We start from the raw sequence: 26,593 nt of genomic DNA, 5'->3' as shown, positions 1-26,593 counted from the left end.
GGTAAATTGTCGAAACTATATCACTCAGTCTTTAGTGTTTCCTGATGATTGACTCCACTGGACTACGTTATCATGAGATTCATGACAAAATCTGGCATTCTACCGCCATTTTTTAGTCAACTCACGACGCACAGATACTAGTGCAAATGTTCGCATGATGCACTGACGTTTCATTTGAATGGACTTTACCTGCGCGATGAATAACAGGTGTGGAAGGACAGGTTTGAACACCTTTTTGGTATAATATTTTCACTTTTAGAAAAACGTTCTCCTGAGGTCCTTACATATGTTATATTTCCAGTATAACATAATGAGAAATGAAGAGATCTAAATGGAGATGAGTTTATTTTTAGAAAATATCTCTGGAACAAATTTAAGGTATGTGAATGACAAATTGGAGACCTGTAAAAGATAGTATATTTTGTGGGAAATGGTATGAACCACAAAAGTTTAAATATGTTTTTATAATATATGAGGAAGGTTCAGAGCTTTATCAAGTAATTTGAATAAAATAGCATGCAACAATGTAGGCACATGCCCATTATTATGAAAACATTGAAAACAGGAAAAATTGGAGATGAACTATACAAAAACTTTTGTTTTCACAGCCATCCACTCCTTTCGAAGATATTTCCAAATCTACCGGAAGATGTTTTTCTGGCAAACATTAATTTGTTGCAGCTGTTGGAGATTCCCTCCCAACATAATCGTCAAATGTACCACATGTGAATGTTCTTCAAAAAGTACACTCTGGGATTATTCCGTTAATATTTTCGGAGTGAAATGGTTGACAAAAATTCTTCAGAACATTTTTTGTAGATAATTTAAAGGTCTAAAAGCAGTTCCTCTTATATTTTCTCGTTCATCCACAACTGTTTGAGATATTCACAAAAAAAAGTCTTATGATTTTTTTTCTTGATCCCTTCTCCCCCCCCCTGAAGCTCCTTTCCCATCATTTTTCATCAGTTGGCACCTCTGATCATCCCACAAACGAGCGCAAAATAATTACGCAACACTTTCACATTTACACCAACGGCTCTCTTCTCAAGCGCTCCAAGAATCTCTCCAAAAGACAATTATCTGGAAAAATTTGGCAAACTCAATTGAATTTGCAATTCCTGAAGTGACATTTACCCACGTAATTTCCATCAAAAGTCAAAACAAAGTTGCGCGCGCGCATCTCTGGAACGTTTACTCCCCTGACCCTCCACCAACACCATTCTATTCTCCTCTCAACACACATCATCCCATACTCCGGCCAGAAATGTCAAAATGGCGTCATCACAGGACGCTTGGTATCTCTCACTTTTGGGTTTAGCTGAGAATTTTCGTACCTCAAATCCACCAAATATAAAATCATGTATTCAGTGTTTACAAGCGGTTTTTTATTTCAAACCACCGGCCCGTGTGGAAGCAAGGACTCACCTACAGCTTGGAAATATTCTACTCACACACACGAAAAACACTGACCTAGCGCGTTACCACCTAGAACAAGCGGTTTGTAATTCACATTATCAATTAAACTACTCAATTTGGAGTTCAAAGAGTCCATAGGTCATGAGTCAACTCATTCGACAAGTTTTTGGGAGGATGTTAAAGAATTCAGGGGTGTCCTAACCTGTACCCCTCACTTTTCCAGTGGGGATTGAGTCAGAACATAAACACATTCGACGATGTCAAGTTCGAGGCTGCGAGCATGATCGGAGAGCTGGATCATCATAATTTATCGATGCCAATACTGAGGAGGGCTATTGAATTATCACAGCACAATGTCTACTGGCACTGCAGGCTCATCTTCCAACTCGCAGTGAGTATCACAAATAAACAAAACCGAGATTAATTGCTGAGGAACAGTCAATGTCTCAAAATATATGAGCCAACGTCATTTTCTGGAGCATTTAGGGGCTAGTGGAACAAATGCACATTTTGCCTATTTCTGTCAATATTCACTGACAACTATATAATTATTAGCAATAATCCATACTGACCTTCAAAATACATCTCATCAAATTCCTGACACTACAAGATAAACCGAAAAACTTCTGTACCATTGAAATTCCATTTTTTCCAGCAAATGCACGCTTCAGCCAGAGACTTTATAGCAGCGAATGGTCTCCTGGACATCGGCATCGACTACGCCCAGTTGAACAACGCCAGTTACACTCGAGTGCTCTTTCTCCTCAGTCGATGCATGCTCCTCTTGATCGACAAGAAGTTTAACGAGGTTCATCCCCTGCTAAACACAGCAGGACGATGTGTGGATACGTGGGAGGGGAGTATTTACCAGAAAGAGTACCTCAAAGTATTTTTTCTCGTGCTGCAAGTGTGTCATTATCTAATGGCAGGACAAGTTAAAAGTGTTAAACCGTGTTTGAAACAGTTGCAACAGAGTATACAGACAATAATGTCACCACAATGGCCAACTGACGAGGCTGTAGCTGGTACAAACATTGGTGATATGTTTATTTGGATGCCAAAGGAACATTTGTACGTATTAGTTTATCTCGTGACTGTTATGCACTCGATGCAAGCTGGATACATGGAGAAGGCCCAAAAATACACTGACAAGGCATTGACGCATATTGAAAAGCTCAAAAGTGTTGATAACAAGCCGATATTGTCGGTTTTTCAATTGATGTTGCTCGAGCATATTGTCATGTGTCGGTTGGTCATGGGGAATAAGAGTGTAGCACTCACTGAGATTGCACAGGCCTGTCAGCTGTGCAGGAAGCAAACGAGACTATTGCAAGGCCATGGGCCACAGTTGCACACACTCCTGGGGCTCTATGCTATGTCCATGAACTGTATGGAGGCTGCTGAGGCACAGTTCATTGCCACGTTGAGGACCACAACGGAGAGGGAACTCTGCACATTTGCTAATCTCAATTTGGCCATCGTTTATTTGAGGACGAAGAGGGATCAGGATCTTAATGAGCTGCTTGATAGGATTAAACCTGAGTCTTTACCGCCACATTCACACTCCCTGAAGGCTGCTGCATATTATGTACAGGGACTACAGGCCTTCTTTGGAGCGAGATACAATGAGGCTAAGTAAGTGGTGCGGGTTCATTGATTATTTTGAGAATGCTCAAATTGATAGTTAAGGGACTTTCAATTTTTTAGAAAGAATTTTTCATAAATAGTAATTCAGATCATAAATTTGATCAGACTAATGTATTTCCCAATGATGGCATATCCTTGCTCGCTAATTGACTATGACGACGACATTGGCCACCCTGGGAAGAGCCCGAGGCCTCCTGGGGTGCTGAGGGAAATTAAAATGAAAATTTATCATAATTGTACAAAAGTGAACTTTTCATTAAAATGAATCTTGAATTTACTGATTGTCTCAGGCGGTACTTGAGAGAAACATTGAAAATGGCAAACTCTGAGGACCTCAACAGGCTAACGTCTTGCAGTCTGGTGCTTCTTGGTCATATTTTCCTGTCCTTACTCAATGAGAGAGAGTCGATGAACATGGTGACACCGGCAATGCAACTAGCGTCGAAAATCCCGGATGTACATGTTCAATTATGGGCGACAGCCATTCTTAAAGGTAATCTATAATTCGTGTTGGGAGCTACAGAGGAAAATCTAAAACATCCTATACCTTTGACATTTTGTTTTTAAAGTTATTCTTCTCATTGTCTCCACAATGAAACAATACTTGGAATTTCGTTTTCTTTTTGATTGCAGATCTGTATCATAAAAATGGCAGTGGAAGTCATGAAAACGAGGCATTCCAAATGCACTGTACATTTTCGCAAACTCTGCTGAAAGATCACTTTCAGAGCTCCCAAATGCCTGAACACACCCTAATCAATTGGACAGATGGCCAGATACCAGCCCTACCCTGTAATACACCCCCCTCCACTTCCAGAGCGATTCTCTAACGCGTGCAAGTGATAATCCCAACAATTTTTTATTTTTGCAAATCTACTTAAATTATTATGGACTTGCACTTTTCTCTGTATCTAAGAAAAAAGGCAGCTCAGTTTCTCATTACATTCGAAAAAAGTCAGATCGATTTATTGAATTCGAAAGGTACAAATTTGATTGATAGTGAAAACTTTCTAACAGAAAATGAAAACAAAAAACGTTTTGTCCTGTAAATTATCGTAATATTTTTCTTTCATGTCTATTAACAGAGAAATTGTTTTTCTCTGTTCTCCGTGAATCCAGAAATAGCCGTAAGCCGTGTAATTAATATACATAATTATTATATGAAAGAGCGAGAGAAAATAACAGAGTTGATGGATCGCCTGAAGGGGCCTTAACGTCTTTAGTCCCTCGAACACTTACCATTCTTCATACCATTGATTTTTGCATAATAATATGAAGAAAGGGAAAGCGTTCGAGAGTCGGGCGTACTGTATATAAAGAAATTACTTTAATTAAAATAAAAATAAAATAGGTACTCGTGAAGCTATTGTGTAGTTGATTTACTTCTAGGGTTGTTTAGCTCAAATCCTTCTGTTAGGGAGTCTACGTGAAATGTTTTCGAGTTCATTTGGTGTTTAGGAAAATTATTGGAGAATATTTAACCTTGCCATACGTTTCATTGACTAAAAAAACTAAATTATGTTCATGTTCTTTGTTTTTTCGGAAACTACACTGAACAGTTTTGAAAAATTCAGGGAAGTAGTTGTCAACATTTGGATTTTTCTTAGTTATAGGGAACAACATATAAGAATCGATTTCAAAGGAAAAAACTTCGCAAATTAAAATGATCATCGTGGGGTCTGAAAATTCTCAAAAAATTGCGTAAAATTTACATTTGAGATTTTTATATTAGAAAATCTTTCAGAAATTTCCAAATTACTGTAAACTGGGTATTTCTCTGTATTTTTTCGTAAACGATCAACTTCTGAGATGCTTGCAAAATAATCTCCCCCGAATTGGTAGGTGGTCTGGTTCCTGTTTTCGACTGGTTCGATCAGACTTAGAATAACCGCAATAGTGTGACTCTGCGTTAGAAATTACTACCATGTGAAGACCATGCTAGTCTCTTAAAGGGAAGACCAAGTGAATTTCGTAATGATTATACTGGTTACGAGTGTGAACTTATAATGAAAAATATGAAAATGATTTGAAATTTATCATTCTTGTACAGGCTGTTTTATCACAAATGTATGTATTTTTTAAGATAATCCAACATAAAAAAATCTTATTTTCTGTTATTTCTCTTCAACACTTACATTTTCCACGGATAATCAGTCACTGCAGGGAGAAAAAGATCGTCTTCAAGAAAAAAAACAATCGTAAATTTATTCAACATTACAGGTATTTTCGTCGTAATCTGGATGTACAACGGCGCTTTTATTAGAAAAAACATCGTAGTTGACTCGATTACGACTATAATTGCTGACTACAAAAACGATCCATCGGGTTCAAATTTATTTAATTAGTGGTGACGACTATATCCTAGGTTATCGTTAAATTACTTCCTGTACCAGACTTGGGTAGTTTCCATTCTCTTTACTTTCTTCTGAAGTTGGAGAACACCGTATAGGAGAGCCTCAGCTGTTGGGGGACAACCTGAAATAATTTTCCCCAATTTAACAATTTCTTCCTTCAAAAAAAATTAAATGCCGAAACCCGGGGTCCAACCGAACCGGGGACATTTAGATCTTCAGGCTAACACAATTTGATGTAAAAATTTGATGATTAAAAATGGTTGAATCTCTAAAGCCGCCTGAATAGCAAAATACATATCCAATGGTCTTACCAGGTACGTATATGTCCACAGGAATAACTCGATCGCATCCTCGGACAACCGAATAACTGTAGTGATAATACCCTCCTCCATTAGCACAGCTACCCATGGAGATGACCCACCTGGGCTCAGGCATTTGATCATAAACTTTTCTCAACGCAGGTGCCATTTTATTCGTCAGTGTTCCAGCTACAATGATAACATCAGCTTGCCTTGGAGACGCTCTGAACACGACACCAAATCTGTCCATGTCGTATCTGGGAGCAGCAATGTGCATCATCTCCACAGCACAGCATGCGAGGCCGAAGGTTAGGGGCCAGATCGATCCCTTACGCCCCCAATTCAGGAGATCGTCCACACGGGCCAGTGCATACTCTGCCATGTTGTTGGTGTTTTGGAAAGGGCTGTAAGGGGCTTTCTCCTTTTTTGCTGGTACCGCATCTGCTTTCGCTTCTGGGGTTGTTGAGACATGTTGAATGTGTGTTATTGCTGGGAGGAGGGATGTCTCGGAGGTTTTTGAGAGGATCCTTAGCCCTTGCTTAAGGTTACCTAGGAGTAAATAAGAAATTAGGATTATTTCTAGAATGGGGTTTGAAGAAATTTGGCTAATTAGTTTCTACAGATCAAGCAATTTTTTTGAACATGTCTCGTGACAACTTCTCTTCAGATTCAGGAATTCAGCGTTGAATCCATAATTTATGATAATTGATGACTCTAAAACAATTTCGCAGAGCTGCAAATAGCCCCCCAGGCTCTAAAATAAACTCTCAACTCAGCAGTTGATGTGATAAAATTCTAACCTACGATAATATGCCAGTAAATTGTTGACAATAGACATTATAGGATTGCGTATTATTTCGTCAAGAATATCAACGTTTTATTGAAGTTATATAATTACCAAATGGTAGCATTCGACTTTAGACAACGTAAATATTGTGGGAACAATTTTGTAGGTTATGCACCTCTCAAACTTCATTTACTTAGTTCTAAACCGATGATAACTTGATTCCCAATTGAGAATGTGTTTAGAACACTTCAATGATGAGTTTCGATAATAAATGAATGGCTACATACGTGTAATTGCTAGCGAAGAAAACATTTTTCCAGTTTTTGCGTACAAGTTCGTACGCTCTGGCTCCGACCTGTCTTCTCAGCTCTCAGCCCCCTCCACAGTGCCACCAGGTAAAGCTAGATGTCATCGGCAAATGTACAGAAGATGTTATCTTCGTAGCTATCCCCACTTCGTGGTATTCGCTGTAATCGAAGAAGGAGTGACTACTCAGTTTTCAATATCAAGTTTCTGTTTTATCAGTTCAGCAATTTTCATTTTAGTGCCAATCCAAGATTCCTTGCTAGTGGTAGAAAGAGTGAGAATGCTGAAAAATACCGGGTAAATATGAAAATTTGCACATTATTATTCTGTTCCATTCCATCTATGATTCTTAGACATTGGACTAGAGCTATCTGGACTCAGATCAGTACGACCAATAAAATTCTTGAAAATTAAAGAAAATTGAAATGTTAATGGCACGATTCGTGACGTGCCCATGTCTTTTATCAGATTATAATAAAGAGGGTTCGATCTTTGTGAATGCATATTGGTTTAATACTAGATAAAATTTCCTGTTCAGGAAACTTGCTGGTAAAACACTGTTTATCACTGGAGCGTCGAGAGGAATTGGCAAGAGTATTGCCCTCAAAGCAGCTCAGGATGGTGCGAACATTGTAATATGCGCTAAAACAGCAGATCCTCATCCAAAATTACCAGGCACGATTTACACAACAGCAAATGAAGGTATTGCACGAACGTTTGACATCCACAATAAACTTTGGGGTAGATTGGGAGTAGTGATACAAATAAAGGTACATTCTTTCATATTCTCTGTGAAAATGTCCCACTAACATAGTAGGGAACACTTTCAGTGGAAGCACTTGGAGGAAAAGCCCTGCCATGCACAGTCGACGTTCGTGAGGAGGCGCAGGTAAATGCAGCTGTATCAGAGGCAGTTCAAAAATTCGGAGGAATCGACATTGTTGTCAATAATGCCAGTGCAATTTCACTAACACCGACACTCTCAACGGACATGAAGCGTTATGACCTCATGAACCAGATCAATGCAAGAGGAACGTTCCTCGTGTAAGTGCTCTCAACCGATTTTATTTACTAGATTCATCTGCAGGATTTTGATAGAAAAAAAGGAAGTCCGCCTAGCGAATATTCCAGGTGTTTACAAAAATAATAAGTAAATTATCTTTCCCAATTAAAAGAATATGCTTTCATTAGATTAATCATTTTTAAAGGTGACGTTAGAGTTGGTTTTGTGATTATTCAATAGCCCATATTTCCAGATCGAAGGCTTGCCTGCCACACTTACTGAAGAGTAAGAACCCTCACATTCTCAACCTGAGTCCTCCACTGAATTTAAACCCCGTATGGTTCAAAAATTATCTCGCATATACGATGGCCAAATACGGTATGTCGTTCTGTGTTTTGGGAATGTCCGAGGAATTCAAAGATCAGGGAGTTGCTGTCAATGCTCTCTGGCCCAGAACAACGATTTACACGGCTGCCGTCGACATGTTGATGGGTGAGCAGGGTAAAAATTACAGTAGAAAGCCGGAAATCATGGCTGATGCAGCTTATGCCATCGTAACTAGGGACAGTAAGGCTTCGACTGGACAGTTCTTCATTGATGACGAAGTATTGAAGAGTGAGGGGATACTGGATTTGACTGCTTATGCATGTAATCCAGGTATTTGCAAATTCGTTCCCTTTCTCTATTCGCCAAGGATAAGGACTCAAAAATTTATGATCGACATATATATCAACTATATAGTTCGTTCTTCTATAATTATTCGTTCTAATTATTTCTTGCAGAATATAAGGACAAGCTAATGCCAGATGGATTCTTGGACAGTCCCGACTCCACACCGGGCGCTTTTTTCAAGGCCGTATCGAAATCATAATAATGCTAATATTCTCGGTAATTGGATCGAAACTATTGATGGAGATTCATAAGCATTGCCGGCACGAAAAATTGTAAAATCAAATTTACTTTATGTTTCCGAGCGGAAGCATTGTATTTGTTGAATTTTGATATTTCCTAATTTTGTTGAAAAGTACTCTAAAATGATATGGAATATGAGAAAATATATTTTTTATAACAGATCTATATGCCTGTGTTTGACAATTCTAGCATTGAGTAATTTATTCTTATCAAATATTTTATAATTATTCCATTCTCTCCCCGTTTATATATATTCCTTGAAAAACTAATTTTTCAGTGGAGGTATTTTTCCGTCTCAATGACCATACGTCATTTTGAAAATAGCACAGAAAAATAATGAATAACAATAATTAAATTGATATTAGATAGAGCCCTGTAGAAACTCATCTCTACTCCCTGTTTTACCCTCCAAGCAATAGTTCACCTCCTCAGCTGCATGTTATCCGGTTCCGAACGCCGAAAAACAGCGTCGTCGAAACGTTGCGGTTTCTTTCGTACAGCAGGCGGTGTACACGGCGTAGAATACGTGTTCCTCGACAAGTAATCGTAAGATGACGAAAATGAAGCCATATTTTCTCCCAAAAAGACTGGAGAATCCTCGTAATTCAACCCACGAAGCTCCCACAGGCAACTGGATCAATCCCAGACGAGTTGCAATTGACAATGCAAGATAATTTCCATCTTTCTGAGGCTTCTTATTCCGCGAACAAATTTGTCATAAAATTATTTGGCTACTTCATACGTTTTTGATGCACGAATATTTTTCAACCCTTTTTCTCGGAGTTCATTAACAATGTCAAATCTGCAGTAGAAGGTACTCAACACCAAGAAGCAAGTAGAGAATTTATTTTATGGAGGTGAAATAGTTTTGAACATTTTCTATGTATTTTTTTTATTCCTTCAGGGCTAAATTATGATTCAATCGAGAATTGCCGCTGACGCCGAAAATAGGAGATTTGAAGAGAAGGTAACAGGAGAGTAGGAGTTCACGGGACTAACCTGACAATTCGACTGATACCTCTTTGGGTTTCATGTGCTCCCCATCAAATTCTTCAAAATACCGTCTGAATAAGCGTGTCCCTACACGAGATGTAGTACGGTACGTGTACGGCGTACTGCTGCCGGCTGCATGTTTTTTTGAAGGTTCTTCTTTTTCATGTCATTCGTCGGTATTCAGTGTTTCCACTAATTACGTTATATTCAATAATCGCTGATATGCTTGAGGCCTCAGGACAAAATTAAGTGTGTTAAGTTGGTGAAATTTATTGGCCGAGACGAAGAAAAGTGAAATAAGTCGAATGAAGAGGTTAGGTTCACTGATATTTTCCCATGATTTTTAATTTTTGATAAATTAGTGAAAGTGCAATCTTTGGGGGTTTGAGAAGAGGTTAGTAAATGGAAGATTTTCTTCTCAGAGAGGTTGAGAGATTTTCGATGCATTGAAGAGATTGAAACAAATAATGAATTGTGGAACATGGAGATCAAGATAGAGTAAGTGTTTTTCTGAAGGATTTTGAGTGATTCTGTTGCCCAAGGGTGATCGGATGTTTCAAGGAAATCTGATACTTCCAGGTGGTTTACAGGATAATTACAGAGGAATAGAATAAAATTTTTCAAGAGTCAGAAATTAGCAAAATTGAAAGATGGAGTTGGACCAGGCCTGTCCTCGTTGCAAGACAACGAAATATAGAAATCCCTCCTTGAAGTTGATGGTAAATGTCTGTGGGCACACTCTCTGTGAGAGCTGTGTGGATCTCCTCTTCCTGAAAGGTAACAATGAGTGGGATAAATCGTATATTTAATGTTGTGTAAATCCATCATTATTCTAACTATTAATATCGATATTGACATTCGGTTCATTTTTAAACTGTAGGTTCAGGATCATGTCCAGAATGTCTGATTCCCCTTCGCCGTGGCAACTTCCGTGTGCAGATGTTCGAGGATGCAATGGTAGAAAAAGAAGTGGACATACGCAAAAGAATCCTCCGAGACTTCAACAAAAAGGAAGACGACTTCGCCACCCTGCGCGACTACAACGACTACCTCGAGGAAATTGAAACGATAATCTACAACCTCTCCAACAATATCGAGGTCATAGAGACCAATAAGACAATAGAGCAGTATAAACGTGACAATCGCGAGCAGATTCTCAAGAACAAAAATAAAATGGGGAGAACCGAATCAGAACTCCAAGAGTATCTCGAGCTCGAGAAGCAACGAGAAGAAGAGAGGAAGCTAGAACTAGCTCGAGAAGAGCTAGAGATAAAGAAGAAAAAATTGAGAGATAAAGAAGCATTGATTGACGAGCTCATGTTTTCCGAGGGGAATGCCAAGAGTATCGTCGAAACCTTCCAGTCCTCGATTCAAGCCTCGAAGGAAACATCGAAGGCTCCATCTGCCCCAAGAGCAACTCAATTCAGTACTGGAATTAAATTCGGTCAGTCAGCAGGTCACAACTTCCTCCCAGTTTCCAAGGACGATGGGCCTCTCTACAGCTATACCCCCCTGGCTATGGAGATCGATGGCCCAACACCCCCAACACTCAGAGAAATCACTTCCCATGGCTACATCAACCACGTCAGGTCTGAAACCTCTCCTGAACGCGCTGGAGGTTTCAAAGCCACGATTGCTTGCCTGCGCGCCCTCCAGGAGGCCATGGCTGGACTCTACCACAATCCTTCACAGAGGAACGAACCTATGGCGTTGTGACATTTAATTTATTGTATTTAATTGAGTAATTATATCTGTATCATAGTTTTTGTACTTTTCATTCTATTGAAGAGGAGCTATATTTTTTGTGAATGATATTGTTATCGTGAGAGAATAAAGTCTTTCCATGATATTAGAACTCAGAACAAATGTTCAATTATTTTTGTAATCTTTTCTATCACCGTTACGTTTTACGCTATCAGGGCACCGAATACTATCACTATTATCAGAACATATATAACTCTGGATCGATAACACCGGCCCTTTTCACACTAATAGGGATCGTCACTTATGAACGTCAATCAAATTTTCATGAAATTTCAAATTGTACACCATTGACAATCATTGATTGGGGAATGAATGCTATGAGAGCCCCCGTATAAAAAATCTGCTGATTTGGTGTTGTCATAAAGCGATTGCTATGATTTCTCGTTAATCACACTGATAAGAAATAATAAATTCACGTGTTCTACCATTTACAACAACAATGAAATAATAAAAATTTCACTTTAATTTAGTTCTGGAATATCACATCTACCAAAATTATGTCTTCACTACAATTTCTGTGTTTCGTTTATTTTTCTGGAAACATTTCCGTCGTTAAGAATATAAAGGTATGACGCAAATAGGATTCAACTATTGAATCATGGGATCTACTTTCGGTCGTGATAATCCATTGATTTGAGGTATTTTAGGGATTAGGGGAGAGGTGCAAGGTCAGGAGCGGTGGAAAATAAGGGAGATTGGAAGGGCGGAATTGATAAATACATAAAATATGACCTGAATGATCTCAGTTTTATGGTCTCAATTTTTTCGACGTTTTCACGGAATAGATAACGTTACGATAGAGCATTGGACCATCTTCGGCTTTTGATGGCTTTATTATATTTGCTGGGTAAACAGAGCCCTTGAGGCCCAGCGGCGAGGAAGAAGTTTTCGAGTCACAAAGTGGCTTCATTCTTTTTCAGATATTTATCTGGAAAGAGTATGCCGACTTACAGCAGAACTTAATTCGATATTGGTTTAAATTACGTGTAATTTCATCGTACTGTATTCGAATAACGAATTGTTTAGAAATGTTTTAATTAAACCTTATCGGGTGTTGAACTAGTGGGACAATTATTTGAAAATAAATTTGATCAATTGGCCATTTTCATTTCAATCCGTTTGTTAATTGCTAAAATTGGATAGTGGAAACAAACAGTGAGGATCAACATTAATTTCACGTAGGAAAATACACAATGTTAGCATATCAATTCCACGGAAATTGGGGAGTAAACATTTATTATGTACTGGGCTCATTGAAAATCTGAAAATTTTCAGGTATTTTTATACTTTATAATTACAAAAAATTCGCATTAGATTTTGCAACCTGTAAGTGACGAAACTTTGTCTTGAAATTATAAGAATTCAGAAATGCAAAGAGAAAAAAATATTCCTCATGGATTGGCCGAAACAACTGTTAATTACGTCATTCACTTAACTGCTTAATTATAAATTCACCTACACATTGTCTTCGTGGAGTGAAAGGAGTACCACCTATTCCTTCCAATTTCCCTCCAAAAAAACGCACGCCCATTGAATAGACTCCGCATTTCCCCTGCAATTAATTCACCAATTATTTTCTTTCCTCACACCATCGGAGAAAGCGAATGGGTTTCCGCAGAAAAAAGATGTAGAAATTAACGATTAAAATGAGTGAAATGTCAAGTCAATGATTATTTGAAAAATTAAATGGATACACATGATTGATGATTCAATGCTAATGCAAAAGTCAATTATACAACTGTGAGTGTAATTAAAAATGATTATGTAATGGGGAATATTCATAGCTCGTGACGTTTATCCCCTCATAAATGCATTGGTGCATGGATCCATCAGGCACTACACAGCAAAGCCATTTCACAATCGACATCTGAAGTACTCCATAAGGAAAGCCCACGTTGTTGCTGCAAATGTGCCGGTATCCTCGCAGCCGTTTCTTTTCATTGAAAAGTATTAGAAGGCCAAATGGAGTGGGAAAAATCTGGGCATGCCTGATTAGACACGGTGAATGAGTCCGCCGCGGGAGGGGCGCATAAACAACAATGGCACCCACCCGAATACACTGTATACACAACTTCTCTTTGTCAAACATCTTCGTCTTCATTTTCTTTAATTTTTTACCTCTCATACAAACTCGAATATATGAGGACTCCGTTTCTCGTTGCATCCATTTGAATTGGGGTTGAAGGTGGGCCATTTATTTTTTTCCTACCTTTTTCCTCGGGTAGATACACAAGGCACTTGTGGCCCTGGATGTTTTACTCGAGAAGTGGCCGATCGAGTTTCTCTGAGAGAAAGAAAAATAGAGTTATGGATAAGTGACGGGAAATTTCATTTTTCAAAGTGATAACTCCCAGTCTTGGGGATTTTTAAAAGGGTTTCATGGTTTTTCCCTCCGGGTGGAGAAGGCTCTGATGGAATTTGGATGATTTTTTGATTATCTAATTTCGTTCCCCAATAACCAAGACTATATTATAAAGTCTGAATAATTTTTCTTTTCTGTGATTAATTTTTCAATATTTCTCTCTGCTATTGATAGAAAAAATATCTGTCACCTGTTGGCATTTAATAATTTTCTATTCGCGATCTTCTTTCATTTTTTTTTGGAACCAGAGGACCGATAAAACCCAAAAAATTCAGTTTTACATATTAACCCCATTGGAATTCTATTCATAGAATTTCGATGAAAAGAAAAGAGATGTGTCCGTAACCGGCTTCCTTGAAAGAGACGAGAAGTCGTTTTAGAGTACCATCACAAATCGCCAAGAAAACAATTTTGAATACTTTGTCACCTCACCTCAGAAAAAAAACGTTTCGTAGTCCCTACAATCCCCTCCTCTGAATATAACCCACAGGTGACCCCTCATCCTCCGCCAAATTCATTGGTACCTTGCCCCGATGACTGAAGTTGTCGTTGAACAGTCATCGTCATCATCCTCTCGCGCTCGCAAGCAACAACCACGAGACCGGCCTCCCTCGCTCATCCAATCGCCGCCCCCTGATTGGTGCTATTTGGCTCCGCCTTTTCCACCAAAGTAGAGAAGGCCTCGATGCCCTTTTCCTCGTGTCAAACCGCCACAGTACGTACGCGAACGTCGCAGTGGAATGGTCATTCCGTCTGCACCATCTCGTTCACCTCGAAACCATTAAAGCACTTCCACCCAAAGTCAAATTTAACAATCAGAAAAAGTCAAAATTGCAGTTAAAATCTAGTAACCAATAAATCCACCGGCGCGACCAAGTCAAAACAAAAATTGTTCAAGTTTCAAGTGCTTAAAACCAACCAATAAAAAATGTAAACAGTGACAACGACAGAGTGTGTCTAAATCCCTCCAGAAGTGCACAATTAAAATACCTACAGAGAAAGTCAAAATCAGAAAACCCCACTGGATATCGTGTGTGTAAAAAAATGCATAGTTGAAGCCCTCGTGCATCATCGGTAATTCTGCATACGAGGGTGACGATTTCCTCTCGCAAGGTGTTTTTCTCTCACCGCCGTCAAGTGTTACCAGTTTAATAAACCTCACGACAAAACAGCCAAACACATAATCATGCAGTCAGTGACGCCGAAACTCCTCGTTCTAATGATCCTCGTGATTGCGAGATACTACGGCGCAGAAGCTAATTGGTGGTAAGTGATCAACGCACCTCCACTCGGTTCCCATAATTTCAAACATATCATTAATTAATAACCACTAACGAGCAATCCGGCGTAGACGCGGCTTGTCAGAATCTCGAATATCTCCCGAGCAAATGATGCGATTTCGATGATTTTGATTTCATTTTCAAGATCTCAAAAACACCTTCAAAATGACACCAAATTCATGGAATTTCACTCAGCCCGTTTTGCCCCATCTTCGTAAGAAATTGCTGAGTGGAGTTCGGCAGGAAGGACCGAGTGTTCTGAAACTGGATAATTTTTTCTCTGTTTTGATTTCTTATCTCATTCCTATTTTACGGTGATACCTCTACACGGAAGCTAGGAACATCCGAAACAAAAGAAATGCGGGGGCGTAGGGGGAGGAGAAGATATGTAAGAAGTGCAGGAGAGCGGCACACTCTCTCGAGCGGTCAAGCGATCGTTTGTGAAGATTTTATTACTGACAAACTGGTTCCCTTGGCCGATTAATCGACCCCCTTCCCCCCTCCGACTGTATAAGTGCACTTACACACTGACAAATTCACATATGGTTGTAATGGGTGGGGTAAGTTGGGTGGGGAGAAATAGGATAGCGAGATGGCGAGTCTATCTTTCTTTAGGCTTCCAGTGTTTATGTGGTACGAAAGGAGATTTGCACCGAGGGCCGGGGGGCACGGTGAGGATTCTTGATTTATGATGATTATTTTTGTTTCTCTTTCTGGTTTTGTCGAAGGGGCGAGGGGAAGGAGGGGAGGGGGAGGGATTAAGGTGAGGGTTGAGGCTAATTGCGGATGAATGCAGTGGGTTTACAGCAGGTGATCCATTTTCCAAATTGGGGGGTTTTGAGACGTCAGTGGTGGTGTAACGAGTCATCTTTCTCTATGGTGATTATGATGATTTCTTGAGAGGTTTCTTTTTGGAATTTTTTTCAAGGGGTGTGGAAGATGGGAGAGTTTTTGTAGTCAATGGAGAAAGAGGTGGATCAGGAATGCAGGGAGAGAAATGTTCGTAGGAATAATTTTTCAGAGGCAATTGGAGATTTCAAACGACATTTTTGTACATAAATATGTTGCTTAATATGTCTTAAAAACAGTAATTTTCGAGAGAAATGGATAAGTCAAATTAAATGCAAGAATATCCTGAAATAATAAAGAATATTATTGTTTTATAATTAGGAGAATATTGATCTCTCCCATTGGAGTTTGATTGCTTCTCTAATCGCAATGTTGAACGTTTAGAAATGCTCCAGTGGTTCATATGAATGTTATCGAGTGGGATTTGTTAGTTGCATTCTGGTTTAGTAAGTTATTGTCATGATAGTGGCCGTCTGATTATCTTTTATAATTCAATCGATACGTAGATTTAACGACATCCGATTTATTGGGCTCGAATTCTTTGATAATAGTTATTGAGTGAGTGAAATTATAAAAGCGATTGACAATTGTTATAGGCTCTATAAGAGAATCTTGTAACCTACGGAGAATACAATAGAATATATTTGGCTCTATCAGAGCACAATGAAGAGTTGGTTTTCGGTGCGTTTCACGACCATCGTCTCCTTTGACTAGGACAATTGACTAAGACTAGACAAGTCGACAATCATGTTGTAACAGTATTTGTCTGACAGTACTCATCAGGACAATTGCTACGTTGTCTCTCTCATCGGCATAGTGAATGTTAGGTTTGCCTCGCTTGTCGTCTTCTAGTAGATTCGATGAGTCGTTTGGTTGTGTTACATGACTCTAAGACGAGCTACTACCTATTGATGCCTCTTCTTCGAGTACAAATGATTTTTCCATGGCATTTCTCTGACTCAATGGGCATTGCCAAAGACGTTGCAATTCCAAAATGATCTAAGGCTGACAATGTAGAGGAAATATAGTTGAATATATCCTCCCTAATTCATCAGCTTTAAAGATCTGCCTGAAATAATGTCTTTCAGATCTCAATTTTTTTTTCATCTCAATATTCGGCCCTGAAATTGAAGTTTTGCTCCAGAAAATTGGCCGTCATTTGTGTACACAAAGTCCTTCTGGTTGAAAGTATCCAATCGGATGGTGTAAAGATTATCGACTCCCTCTGATCAATCACAATTTCACGGATGAAATAATTTTAATTAAAAAGTATATGAAGTCTCTTTCCTCAACATTATTTCAGCATCTCTTCTTTCATCGCAAATGTCTTTTTCTTATTCTTCAAACCAAAGGCTCGAGAGTAAAGAAAACGTGGGTACATGTATACACAAGAAAGGCACCTAAAGCCGTTAAAGAGAATAAATAAGAATAAACGATTGGACGTCGTAAAGATTCGCCCATGAGAGTGGTTATATCCGGCATTGCAAAACGACAAAGGGCCAATGGCAAATTCTTAACTATTGAGAGAGGGAGTCTCCCTTTGAAAAAAGCCTGGGGACGAAAAAAAGCCAAAGATTTCTTTTTATTTATTTTTTATTTTTATATTCCTCTACTCTACTCGGTATGTTCGCCTGCTGCCATATGTATACGCACGATCCGTCATAAAAAGCGAAAAATCGTTGGGTTTAATAAAGGCACGTTTATTAAGCGTACAGAGGTAGGGAAGGACAAAAAGTGAGAGGGAAACGTTTATGACGGCGATTAAAAATTGCATTATCGCCCTTTTTGCTCTTGTGTGACCGGTAAGTCATTTGACGGGGGTAATATTGCCCCTCTTATGCGTTTTAAGACGCAGGGATGTGTGGCTTTATTCGGTAAGTTGCCACTACTAAATAAAAGAGGGGGCGATAATATCCCTCATTCTATTTCGTTTTAGATCTGTTCTTAATTCTTTGTCCTATGGTTTCCTTTTTTAGTGCTCTGCTCGTAAAATTCGTTTGGCATCGGTTTATGGGATTTTTGTTCGTATCTTTGTTGATGGAAAACTATAAACGTTCCCGAATTATTCAGAACAATTTAGCTTTTTAAATACAGTGTTGCGTTTTTTTTTCAGAATTTGATGAACGGTTTTTTTTATTATCGAAAGACGGGGGAGAAGCCGAAATTGTTTTGTAGATTTTCATCGATGTTTTAACAGATTCGAGGGGGTGGTTTTGTATGTTCTATAGCAGAGCTTTCTGTGAGCAGTCACCAACATTTTATCTGTGGGATTTATCGACTTGTTCATGGAATTGTTATCTTGAAGCGATTTTAATCGAAAATGCAGCAATGGAACTCCGTAAATTTAGTGTCATTTCGTTTACAGTTTTATCAAAATTTTCTCTTGGCGAGTGTGTTCGGAAAATCGCCCTTTTCCATCGGTTCTCATTTATGGGGCCATTGCCGTCCCAATATCGAAAGAATACTCTTTGGTTACGGTGATTCTTCCCTCCCCCCCCTTGAAATCTTCCTTTTTCCCCCCGACATACAGACTTCTCCCGGTTATAACACATGTATTCTATGTATGTACATAATATATTAGGCCTATAAAAACTAACCCGTGGACGTATGTGTGGTCACGCCGCCTTGTACTGTCGTAAAAACGAGGAAAAAGAAGCGTTATATGAAATCGACGAAGGGGACTGTTTGTGCTATCGTTTTTGCTTCTCTCCATTTTCGTATTTCCTTTTTTTTTCTTCCTTTGTGATTACTTATGTACATTTAGAGTTTAGTCCCCTGTTACTGAGGGAAATAATCAATGAATTTTCGGTGTATTTTCGTGGTGTACGTGACGACTTGTATTGTTACTTGGGTGAAACGTTTGACTATGTGAGAATGTAGATTTGACTGTAAAGTCGTTACATTCGTCGTTACATTATTTCATGGTTTCGGAGGGTCGGGGGCTGATGTTTTCCCCGAATGTCATGGAGTCGATGAACTCATCTCAGCTCATTGTTAGGACAATATTTTCTGCATTAGATATTTCCTCTGAAGTTTATGCTAACGCGATTTGAAGAAATGTCCTGGAATATTTCATTTATGGAAAGACATTTTTAATTGCACCAAAACATTGATGATTTAATTCCGAGGTCAAATGTCAATATTATGCCAAACAATTTGTCAGCAAAGTACTTTAAAAAACTGGAAAATCTCTGTTCCCGGAGATTTATCTTCATGAGCAAACGTCGCTCCATTGAGGAAGTTAAAAAGAAAGGCTAAATCACGTCTTCTTACCCCACCAGATTTGACGTCACACGTGTCATTCCATTCACCATAATTTCGCTCAGACTATTTACGAACCTGATCTCCTTCATGAACTTTCGACTTTGTCCCAAAAACACCATAGACACCGTAGCTGGTCTTCAAAAGTGGTTAATATAAAAAAAACAAATGTCCAAATTAAATCGAAATCCTCTCATTCTTCATAATTCTAATCCCTCCCCTATCTTCTTATGAATGCCCAAACACTCCACTCACCCCCAAAACCCGAAAACTCTGGCTAAACCCAAGATTGTTATTATTTTCCCATCGAGACACGTCTCCATCCTCCGCCTAGATTTGCGGTTTAAGCCCTACTCCTCGCGCTCGAAAAATCTCCGACAAAGGAGGGCGGCGAGGCTTTTGGGCTGCAAGCGGGACTCCAACGGGTACGTGTACAGCAATGTTTACCCCCTCCACGGCAGCCGAGATATATTGTCATAACGACGACGTAGGAACTCGAAGAAAAAACGAAAAACGAAGGAAAACAAGAGGAGTGAAAAAAATATATATGTGAAAAGAGAGAAGGTGGAATCCGGCCGAGTTCACTGTCGACTTTGGCTTCTCCCAATTTTTTTTTTTTTTTTTTTCCTAAACGTTCTCATCTCCTCTTCTTTTCTCGTTACATCTCTTCGACGAGCGTATACATTCCGCTTCACGCATTTGTGCTGGAAAAGAGATGAGGAGTCAGAGCTTGGTGAAGGTGGCAAAGGCCCCCTCGTCTCTTCTTATGTGTTGACGTATTTTTGAGTGGATTCGGTCCATCTTCCCTCAGCCTCGCTCCGCTTCACCTGAGGGGCTTAGAATGAAATATTCTCGAATGGAATTGTATACATACTCTTCTTAGAGTGGTACGACAGGTAGCTACTTCTCTCTGAGACGAAAAACTGACCCTATAACAGTCAAAGCCCGTTTGGCCGGTTTTACTTTCTTCGTTCTTTCGTCTTCCATCACTGCGAAACCGTGAAGGGCGAATTAGGTGGGCTTAAGGTGTGTGTCCACCTCGGTCCATGTAAGTATAGTTTATTTTTGTGGATGAGGTTGGGGGAAAATAAAGGGTTTAGGAGACATTCTTTGGGAGGAGGGAGACAAATGCGAAGAAAATTTGGGGAAAATGAGAGGATTTGTTTTAGGTATTAGTTTGGAATTGAAGAAAATATATTTTTCACGTTTTGTTCCGGAGATTTTTGGTTGTTCAGGTGGGTTAGATCGATGGTAAAATTATTCAGTGGCGAGGTAGGCCGTCACGACGACGTTAGGTTTTCACGGGTTATTTTTATCATTAGGGTTTTTTTATATTCCTTGAAATGGAGATGAAGTGCGAATACGGTGATTGCGGCGCGTCTCAGAGGATAGATCCTCGGCTCATTTTTCAATCTCACAAAAGGATTGTTTGCATTTTTATCATCCGTCGTTAGATTGGGGAAATAATTGAAGTGAATTTGATAGGTCTTATCTTCGAAGCTAGCAAAGAAATAAAGAAGATATTTTAATGGAGTAATTCAGGGTAATTTAAGTGCAACTCGATTGTTGTCACTTTAGATATATTCGTGAATTAAGGAAATCGTTAGTTTAATGGATAATATTTGCTCTGATTATCTTTATCTTTGAGTAAAGATGATCAATCGCACAGATATTTTTCATCTTCAAACATTACTCGAAGTGTGAAACGAGGTGTGAACAAATTGCTGGAAATAGATGTGAATTTTCTCGGTGTAAACCTTGAAACATTGAAATCGTTAATCGAGTTGTAAAAATTCTGCTTCTCATCTTTCAGCAGCGGAGAAATAAATTAATAAAGAATATTTCACCTTTAAAAATGCTTTGAAGACAAGCGAAAGTGTGAATGAACTGATCTAGATTAATGAGAAGATATTCACAAAAAGAAACATTTTCATTCTGCAATCGTTCTCATCTTTATCTCCAGCTTTGTAAATGAAAAAAAATTCTTTGAAGCATCTTCAACTGACTGAGTACAAATGCGTCGCTCCTCTCTGTGGGCATCATTATGCCTTTTGTATATACCGTACATTGTATATAGTACTCCAGTCACACGATCGCGTGTGTAGATTGATGGCATAGCCCAATGATTCTCAAAGTAATCTCAACGTAAATATTTATACCGCGATTTATCTTCAGTATAATTTCTTCATTCAACGAGTCAATGTCCACTTGTTCTTGTTGTTGATTTATTGGGTTTTTTTTCTTTCCTCATTTCGCCTTTATCTTTGGCAGAATGAGAGGAGGTGAAGAAAAATCGGGTGGACACGTACTGAAAACTATCTCCAACAAGCACACTTGTTGAACGCGTGGTTTATCTTTCGCCATAGATCACCCAAGGGTTGTGCAGCCCAACCCCTCTCTCAATACAACTAGACGCGCACACGCGGCTGCATTGCGTTGACAGCAATAAGGAGAAATAAAAATATTCTACTTTTGGGGAAAATCCAATTATTCAATGTATCTCTCTGCTTGTGAATTCCGGGGTATATTTGGAATGCAGGAATAGATTTCACTCTGAATTCTCAAGGTAAATTCTTGGAATATTCAACGAAACGCGCTCATGTCAAGTTCGAATAGGTTTTCGTACTTTGCAACTCATGCAATTGCAGAAAAATTTAATACTTGAATACTTCATACTCGGACAATTTATTTACTGAAAAATTGCACAGAAGGTACAGCTAGTAAAAATCATTGTAAATGACAAATTTAAATTTCTATACTAAACTGTTAAGATATTTTTTTTTATTTAATTTGGTAAACACCAAAGATGGAATTTTTGATCAGTAAAAAAATTTAGTTCATTTTTTACTCAATTTCTGTGAAACTTTTATGTTGTAAATGTTAGAAAGACTGAAAAAATTGACTGCAGGTGTCAAAAGACTTAAATATGAGGAATGATCACTCTTAGATATTTAAAGGCCGTATTTTCTAATAATTAATGTTTGTCCATGAAATTTGTATCATTATAAACATCCATCAAGGATTATTAAAACGTTTTTCCATAAACCGTCCCCGGGAATTCGATCACCTTATGTCCTCCAACATTGATGGTTATTACAACCGTAATGTCCAGAGGGTATTGAGAGGGTGTTGCAGTAACTTGTTCGTTAATATTAAAGCAACACAGGGGAATACATCCCCAAGCTTTACGCCCGCAGGGGTGAACGAACGAGTTTTGAATTTAAATCGACATTTGTCGAGGCAAAAAAAAGAGAATTACAAAATGGAAAAAAAGCGAAAGAGATCTAAAACAGTGGGCGTATGTTTTACAATTGCACCAGTTGCCCAGTGTCAGAGCAGAGTTATATGACGAAGAAAGGGAGATTCTCGTGGTTGTAGCTAGCAGCGGTAGCTAGCAGCAGCAGCAGCAGCAACAGCACGCGGTCCAAGCGCTCCAGAAGGGTGACTGGGGGAGTTTTGGTTACTACAATCGTTTCGAAATAATTTAGGGGACAGTGGAATAATATCCCTGGCTTTATATCCAACGTTATACTGTATATGTAGTTTAACCAACCACACACATCTGCAACGCGAGTTATTTATGATGGATTAGCTCGTGCTTTTGAGCACCAAAAAACAGTTAATTTATGCATGAACCACCGGGTCGTGACACGACTCTTTCGACTAATACGAGATGCATCACCACTGATTCACACGATTTTTTTCCCCTTTCTTTGGACTTTTTTGAGGAGAGATAAGATATGGCGGACTTTGTGAATATCTTGAGATATTGGGGATGTATTCAAATGACAGAGCATTATTTTTATTTAGTAAGAGAATCGACGAATATCAAATCATTTTGAATAATCATTTGACCAAGCGGAAAAAAATTAAATTGAATGAATTTTTATTAATCGATAGTATTGGAATTTACAGCCGAAAAATTCATTGATATTTGTTTGTTTTCATTTGACTTCATTTTATTTTTCCCTAAGGGTTCATCTCCTCTTTTACATCTCCCCAGGCTCTGAATCAACAATATCCTGAACTCCATTCTCTCTTCTCATATCGTCCCATGGAAAAAAAATCATTTGCCCCAGTCACCTCAAGCCGACCCAACTTTTCACTGAAAACCTTTTATTTTCCACAACTTTTCCACCGTCTCTCGATATCCCAAGAAATTGCTTTACCCCCCTGATATACACCTGGAACGAATCGTAGGAATTTTTCACGGCGAGCCTCATCGCCGCCAGGCGTGAACACCGTGGACCCCTCTCCCTCCTCCCTATGCCCCTCGCCGTATACACTATTCCCAACGCCGATGGGCCATACGTCACGCTGCATTTCCTCAATCGCCCTTTCATCCACTTTTTCTCCCCCTCCTTGTGCCCCATAATACGCTATAATTTTTCCACGGATCGGTGGAGCCAAGAAACAACCACCAGGGGTGCAACCAATAGTCTCGACTCTAAGTAAATGAAGAATCATTTTTTACACCGCGACGACAGAGAATGAGAGCGAGCAGGTTATTCGGATTTAGTTTGGATATTTTGTCGAGGAATGGGTGCAGTTTAGTGGCAATTATCATTAATTTTTTCATCAGTGCATATTAATGATATCAGACGATTTTAATAACAAAGACAGATAAATATTCAGTAAAATTTAGGGGTAAATTCATGGGATTGGCTTTGGCTCTTAATAAATAAAGAAATATATTATTGAATTGAGAGAAAAAAACTGTACCTTTCGAGGCAGAATTTTTCCGGCGAATTACTCCACAACTCAACTCCCGTCATTTTCACGAAAAGTCTCTCGTAATACTCCGATTCACCAATAGAACATGAAACTGAAATAAAATTCAAAATTGAGATTGAGTATAACTAGGCCACTCCTACGTGCTCTCGACGTTCCAATGGCCACAAGTCGTTTCAAAAAAATAAAAGTACGTACAAAAGTGGGTAGTCGGGGGTGGGGGTAAGAGGTAGTAAAGCATCAGGGGTGAGTCAAGAGTGCGGCTAAAAAATGGGAAAACTCACTAACAAGCTTTCGAGGTCCTTCCCACTCCCTCCAAGCCTACACTTGGCATTTTTTTTTCTCTCCTCCTACTATTTTTCCATTTTTTTTTTAAGTACATGGTTCATGGGCCCAAAGTGCCACTCGAGGGGGGTTTGAAACCACGCGCCAACGAAACGCCGGTATACGTGCGGTTATCATTGGCATCTCTCTCCCCATTTTTCGCTTTTTGCAAATAAAAACCCATAACCCACCACCATCTTTCCTCCTCGTTTGCACTACTATCGTTCCCTACTCGAGTGCCCTCTCATCCGCTCCACCCCTGCCACATACACCCACCATGCGGATACCTCACTTGAAAAATAATCCCAACCCTTTTTTTGTTGGGCACCGACCAATCGCCAACCCGTATCCCAATTAAAGCTTCACGTGTGTTCACCTTGATGGAGTGGGACGAATAGGTAGTTCGTTTTTATTCGTTGCAGAGGAGAAATTTTTCAATAAAAATTACCGGGCCCATTAGTGACTGTGTTAGATATTCGTCCTTCGCGCGAAAATTATCTAATCGTTCCGTATAAATACAAATTTTTGGGATGAAGACAACTAACTCTGAAACCAAGCCCCAAAGTGATGCCACTTCAATGCTGAAATGAATTTAATTATTAAAACAAAATCAATCATCCCCCACCAATTATTCAAAACTACAGCCATCTCTCTCCGCGATGTATCGAATGTTGACCTCTCTTTTTAATTCTGCGATCGAATTTCCATTGTAACATCAGCCGAGGGGTGCCCCTCATTAAACAAAAAAAAAAGAAGCAGAATGAGGGACAACAGAAGAGTCTTTCTAAAATGTACAAGACTCGCATCTGGGAAAGGGGGAAGAGTTTTGTAATCGCTGGGATCTTCTTAATGAGCCCAGGGGGAGAGAAACGCGAGACACCAGCAGGTTCCATTCGACATGGGGCGCAAAGAGAGACGACGGGAGAGGGTTGTATATACTCCCCGACAAAACAGCGATTTGCTTACATATTTCTGTTTGCATCAACATCTGAATGTTGTACCAGCCGTGCTGTTTCTCCTACCTCCTATGATCACCACTGGGACACCACCAACCCAAATATCGTGTGCATACAGATGAGAAAGTAGAAACAAACTGCAAACAAGAAAACGCAGGGGAAAAAACAAGAAAAAAAAATGAGGAAAACCACAGATTGTACTGCTTGAATTTTACAAGAGTCTCATACTGGGTTTTGAAATTGCTTATTTTCGTTGGGGTGTATTCAACGTTGAGTCACTCGTTTCATTTTCTCCGCAATTTTAAATTCTTTCTATTCACTTCGCTCTAATTGAAAAAAAAATGAAATGATCTTTCCTCGTTCAAATGAGCATTGATTTCCTGTAATTATCGAAAACCTGAAATTCATACGAACAATCTCTTCAAAGTTCCCTAGATTTTTTTTCAAGATGAGTAAATATTAGAAGTAGAGTGAGACGAATTGTGAATAGAATGCACGAACTTAAAAGAACCGTAAATAATTAACGCGTAGAATTTGGATAGATGTTGATACAATTCAGTAGCGAAGCGGTAAAACAAACCAAGTTGACTTAACTCACTTAAGAGAGATTGCAAAAGTTTTCTAAAAACATTTTCGTATTTATGCTACAAATCAACCCCTTTTGCCTATTGCAAAATACGCTGCCTGAATTATTTTTCGTTTTCCCCTAAAAAATTTTACAAGACATTCAAGACACTTAAAAATACAATATTTCTTAAAATATGAATTTTTCCATTTTTATCGTCAATTTCTTATCCGGACTGCACCCCCTCTTAATTAACATTCAAATTGTGAGTATAGTAATTCCACAACAAATAAAAACCAAGCTCAACCCCCACAATTTCCAAACTGACCGTTCAATCTCAATTTATCTTTCAAGTTGTTATAGTTATTCCCTCATTAATCAAATCTCTCATCATTGACTACAAAATAATTTGAAAAATCGTAAAATAGCCAGAGGTTCTGTTGCATAACAGAGGGGGTGGGGGAGGGGTAATAACGCTCATACATCCACATATTCATAATTCGAAAAAAAAAGAGAAGAAGAAAGAACTCACGCAGAGGAAACCGGAAACCCTCGATCCGCATTGGCCCGCATAAGCTCCGCCCTTAGCTAACTAACCCTCTTTGCTAATTACCGCGTATGTACCAGGGGCATAACCACGGCTAAAACATACCTATTGTTGATGAGAGCAAGTGAGATGGGCCTCGAACAAGGCAAGAGTACATACGAGGGTACTACCCCCGATGTATACGCAGCGTGGTGCTTTGAGTGGGCCACAGGCGCATTGCTCCATTGTATTATTTCG

At 39.1% G+C, this 26,593-nt stretch overlaps 5 protein-coding genes across 7 annotated transcripts in view; 4 read left to right on the top strand and 1 right to left on the bottom strand.

The window, feature by feature from the left end:
- Positions 1-1,272: 1,272 nt before the first annotated feature.
- LOC135163524 (MAU2 chromatid cohesion factor homolog) lies at positions 1,273-4,425 on the top strand. Its single transcript, XM_064123016.1, has 5 exons — positions 1,273-1,497; positions 1,640-1,807; positions 2,072-3,051; positions 3,354-3,556; positions 3,697-4,425. Exons 1-5 carry the CDS (start codon positions 1,273-1,275, stop codon positions 3,891-3,893), a joined length of 1,773 nt encoding a protein of 590 aa, XP_063979086.1. The 3' UTR covers positions 3,894-4,425.
- An 817-nt stretch (positions 4,426-5,242) lies between these two features.
- LOC135163639 (NADH-quinone oxidoreductase subunit B 2-like) lies at positions 5,243-6,947 on the bottom strand. The gene is made up of 3 exons (XM_064123241.1): positions 6,791-6,947; positions 5,729-6,265; positions 5,243-5,538 (listed from the first exon to the last, which is right to left on the bottom strand). Exons 1-3 carry the CDS (start codon positions 6,813-6,815, stop codon positions 5,441-5,443), a joined length of 660 nt encoding a protein of 219 aa, XP_063979311.1. The 5' UTR covers positions 6,816-6,947; the 3' UTR covers positions 5,243-5,440.
- LOC135163563 (hydroxysteroid dehydrogenase-like protein 2) lies at positions 6,947-8,885 on the top strand. Its single transcript, XM_064123098.1, has 5 exons — positions 6,947-7,106; positions 7,348-7,511; positions 7,640-7,853; positions 8,066-8,469; positions 8,595-8,885. The coding sequence occupies exons 1-5, from the start codon at positions 7,090-7,092 to the stop codon at positions 8,681-8,683; spliced, it is 888 nt and encodes a 295-aa protein (XP_063979168.1). The 5' UTR covers positions 6,947-7,089; the 3' UTR covers positions 8,684-8,885.
- Positions 8,886-9,196: 311 nt separating this feature from the next.
- LOC135163621 (CDK-activating kinase assembly factor MAT1) lies at positions 9,197-11,583 on the top strand. 3 transcript variants are annotated; one of them, XM_064123228.1, is made up of 5 exons: positions 9,197-9,538; positions 9,629-10,030; positions 10,140-10,215; positions 10,308-10,494; positions 10,598-11,583. In XM_064123228.1, the coding sequence occupies exons 4-5, from the start codon at positions 10,368-10,370 to the stop codon at positions 11,431-11,433; spliced, it is 963 nt and encodes a 320-aa protein (XP_063979298.1). In that variant the 5' UTR covers positions 9,197-9,538; positions 9,629-10,030; positions 10,140-10,215; positions 10,308-10,367; the 3' UTR covers positions 11,434-11,583. The 3 variants fall into 3 exon arrangements, with proteins under 3 accessions (XP_063979298.1, XP_063979293.1, XP_063979284.1); XM_064123223.1 differs by having other exon boundaries at positions 9,199-9,538; positions 10,297-10,494; XM_064123214.1 differs by having other exon boundaries at positions 9,199-9,538; positions 9,629-10,215; positions 10,297-10,494.
- Positions 11,584-14,571: 2,988 nt separating this feature from the next.
- LOC135167798 (protein Wnt-4-like) overlaps positions 14,572-26,593 on the top strand; it is a 32,817-nt gene continuing 20,795 nt past the window's right edge. Inside the window, exon 1 of the mRNA XM_064131356.1 lies at positions 14,572-15,109. Within this exon, the coding sequence (XP_063987426.1) occupies positions 15,030-15,109 (80 nt within the window). The 5' untranslated portion in view covers positions 14,572-15,029. The remainder of the gene's footprint in view (positions 15,110-26,593) is intronic.

Source organism: Diachasmimorpha longicaudata, chromosome 1, assembly GCF_034640455.1.
Source record: "Diachasmimorpha longicaudata isolate KC_UGA_2023 chromosome 1, iyDiaLong2, whole genome shotgun sequence".
NCBI lineage: Eukaryota > Metazoa > Arthropoda > Insecta > Hymenoptera > Braconidae > Diachasmimorpha > Diachasmimorpha longicaudata.
The sequence above is the reverse complement of the archived record's forward strand: the minus strand, read 5'-3'. Positions and strand labels throughout refer to the sequence as shown.

Excerpts from the sequence above, each read along its gene's own strand:
- LOC135163524 (XM_064123016.1), top strand. The coding sequence starts at position 1,273 with ATGGCGTCATCACAGGACGCTTGGTATCTCTCACTTTTGGGTTTAGCT. Across the intron at positions 1,498-1,639 it reads GTTACCACCTAGAACAAGCG|TGGGGATTGAGTCAGAACAT; the intron begins GTTTGTAATTCA and ends TCACTTTTCCAG. Across the intron at positions 1,808-2,071 it reads GGCTCATCTTCCAACTCGCA|CAAATGCACGCTTCAGCCAG; the intron begins GTGAGTATCACA and ends CATTTTTTCCAG.
- LOC135163639 (XM_064123241.1), bottom strand. The coding sequence starts at position 6,815 with ATGTTTTCTTCGCTAGCAATTACAC. Across the intron at positions 6,266-6,790 it reads TTCTTCGCTAGCAATTACAC|GTAACCTTAAGCAAGGGCTA; the intron begins GTATGTAGCCAT and ends ATTTACTCCTAG. Across the intron at positions 5,539-5,728 it reads TGTGGACATATACGTACCTG|GTTGTCCCCCAACAGCTGAG; the intron begins GTAAGACCATTG and ends AAATTATTTCAG.
- LOC135163563 (XM_064123098.1), top strand. Across the intron at positions 7,512-7,639 it reads TTACACAACAGCAAATGAAG|TGGAAGCACTTGGAGGAAAA; the intron begins GTATTGCACGAA and ends GAACACTTTCAG. Across the intron at positions 8,470-8,594 it reads TGCTTATGCATGTAATCCAG|AATATAAGGACAAGCTAATG; the intron begins GTATTTGCAAAT and ends TATTTCTTGCAG.
- LOC135163621 (XM_064123228.1), top strand. The coding sequence starts at position 10,368 with ATGGAGTTGGACCAGGCCTGTCCTCGTTGCAAGACAACGAAATATAGA. Across the intron at positions 10,495-10,597 it reads GGATCTCCTCTTCCTGAAAG|GTTCAGGATCATGTCCAGAA; the intron begins GTAACAATGAGT and ends TTTAAACTGTAG.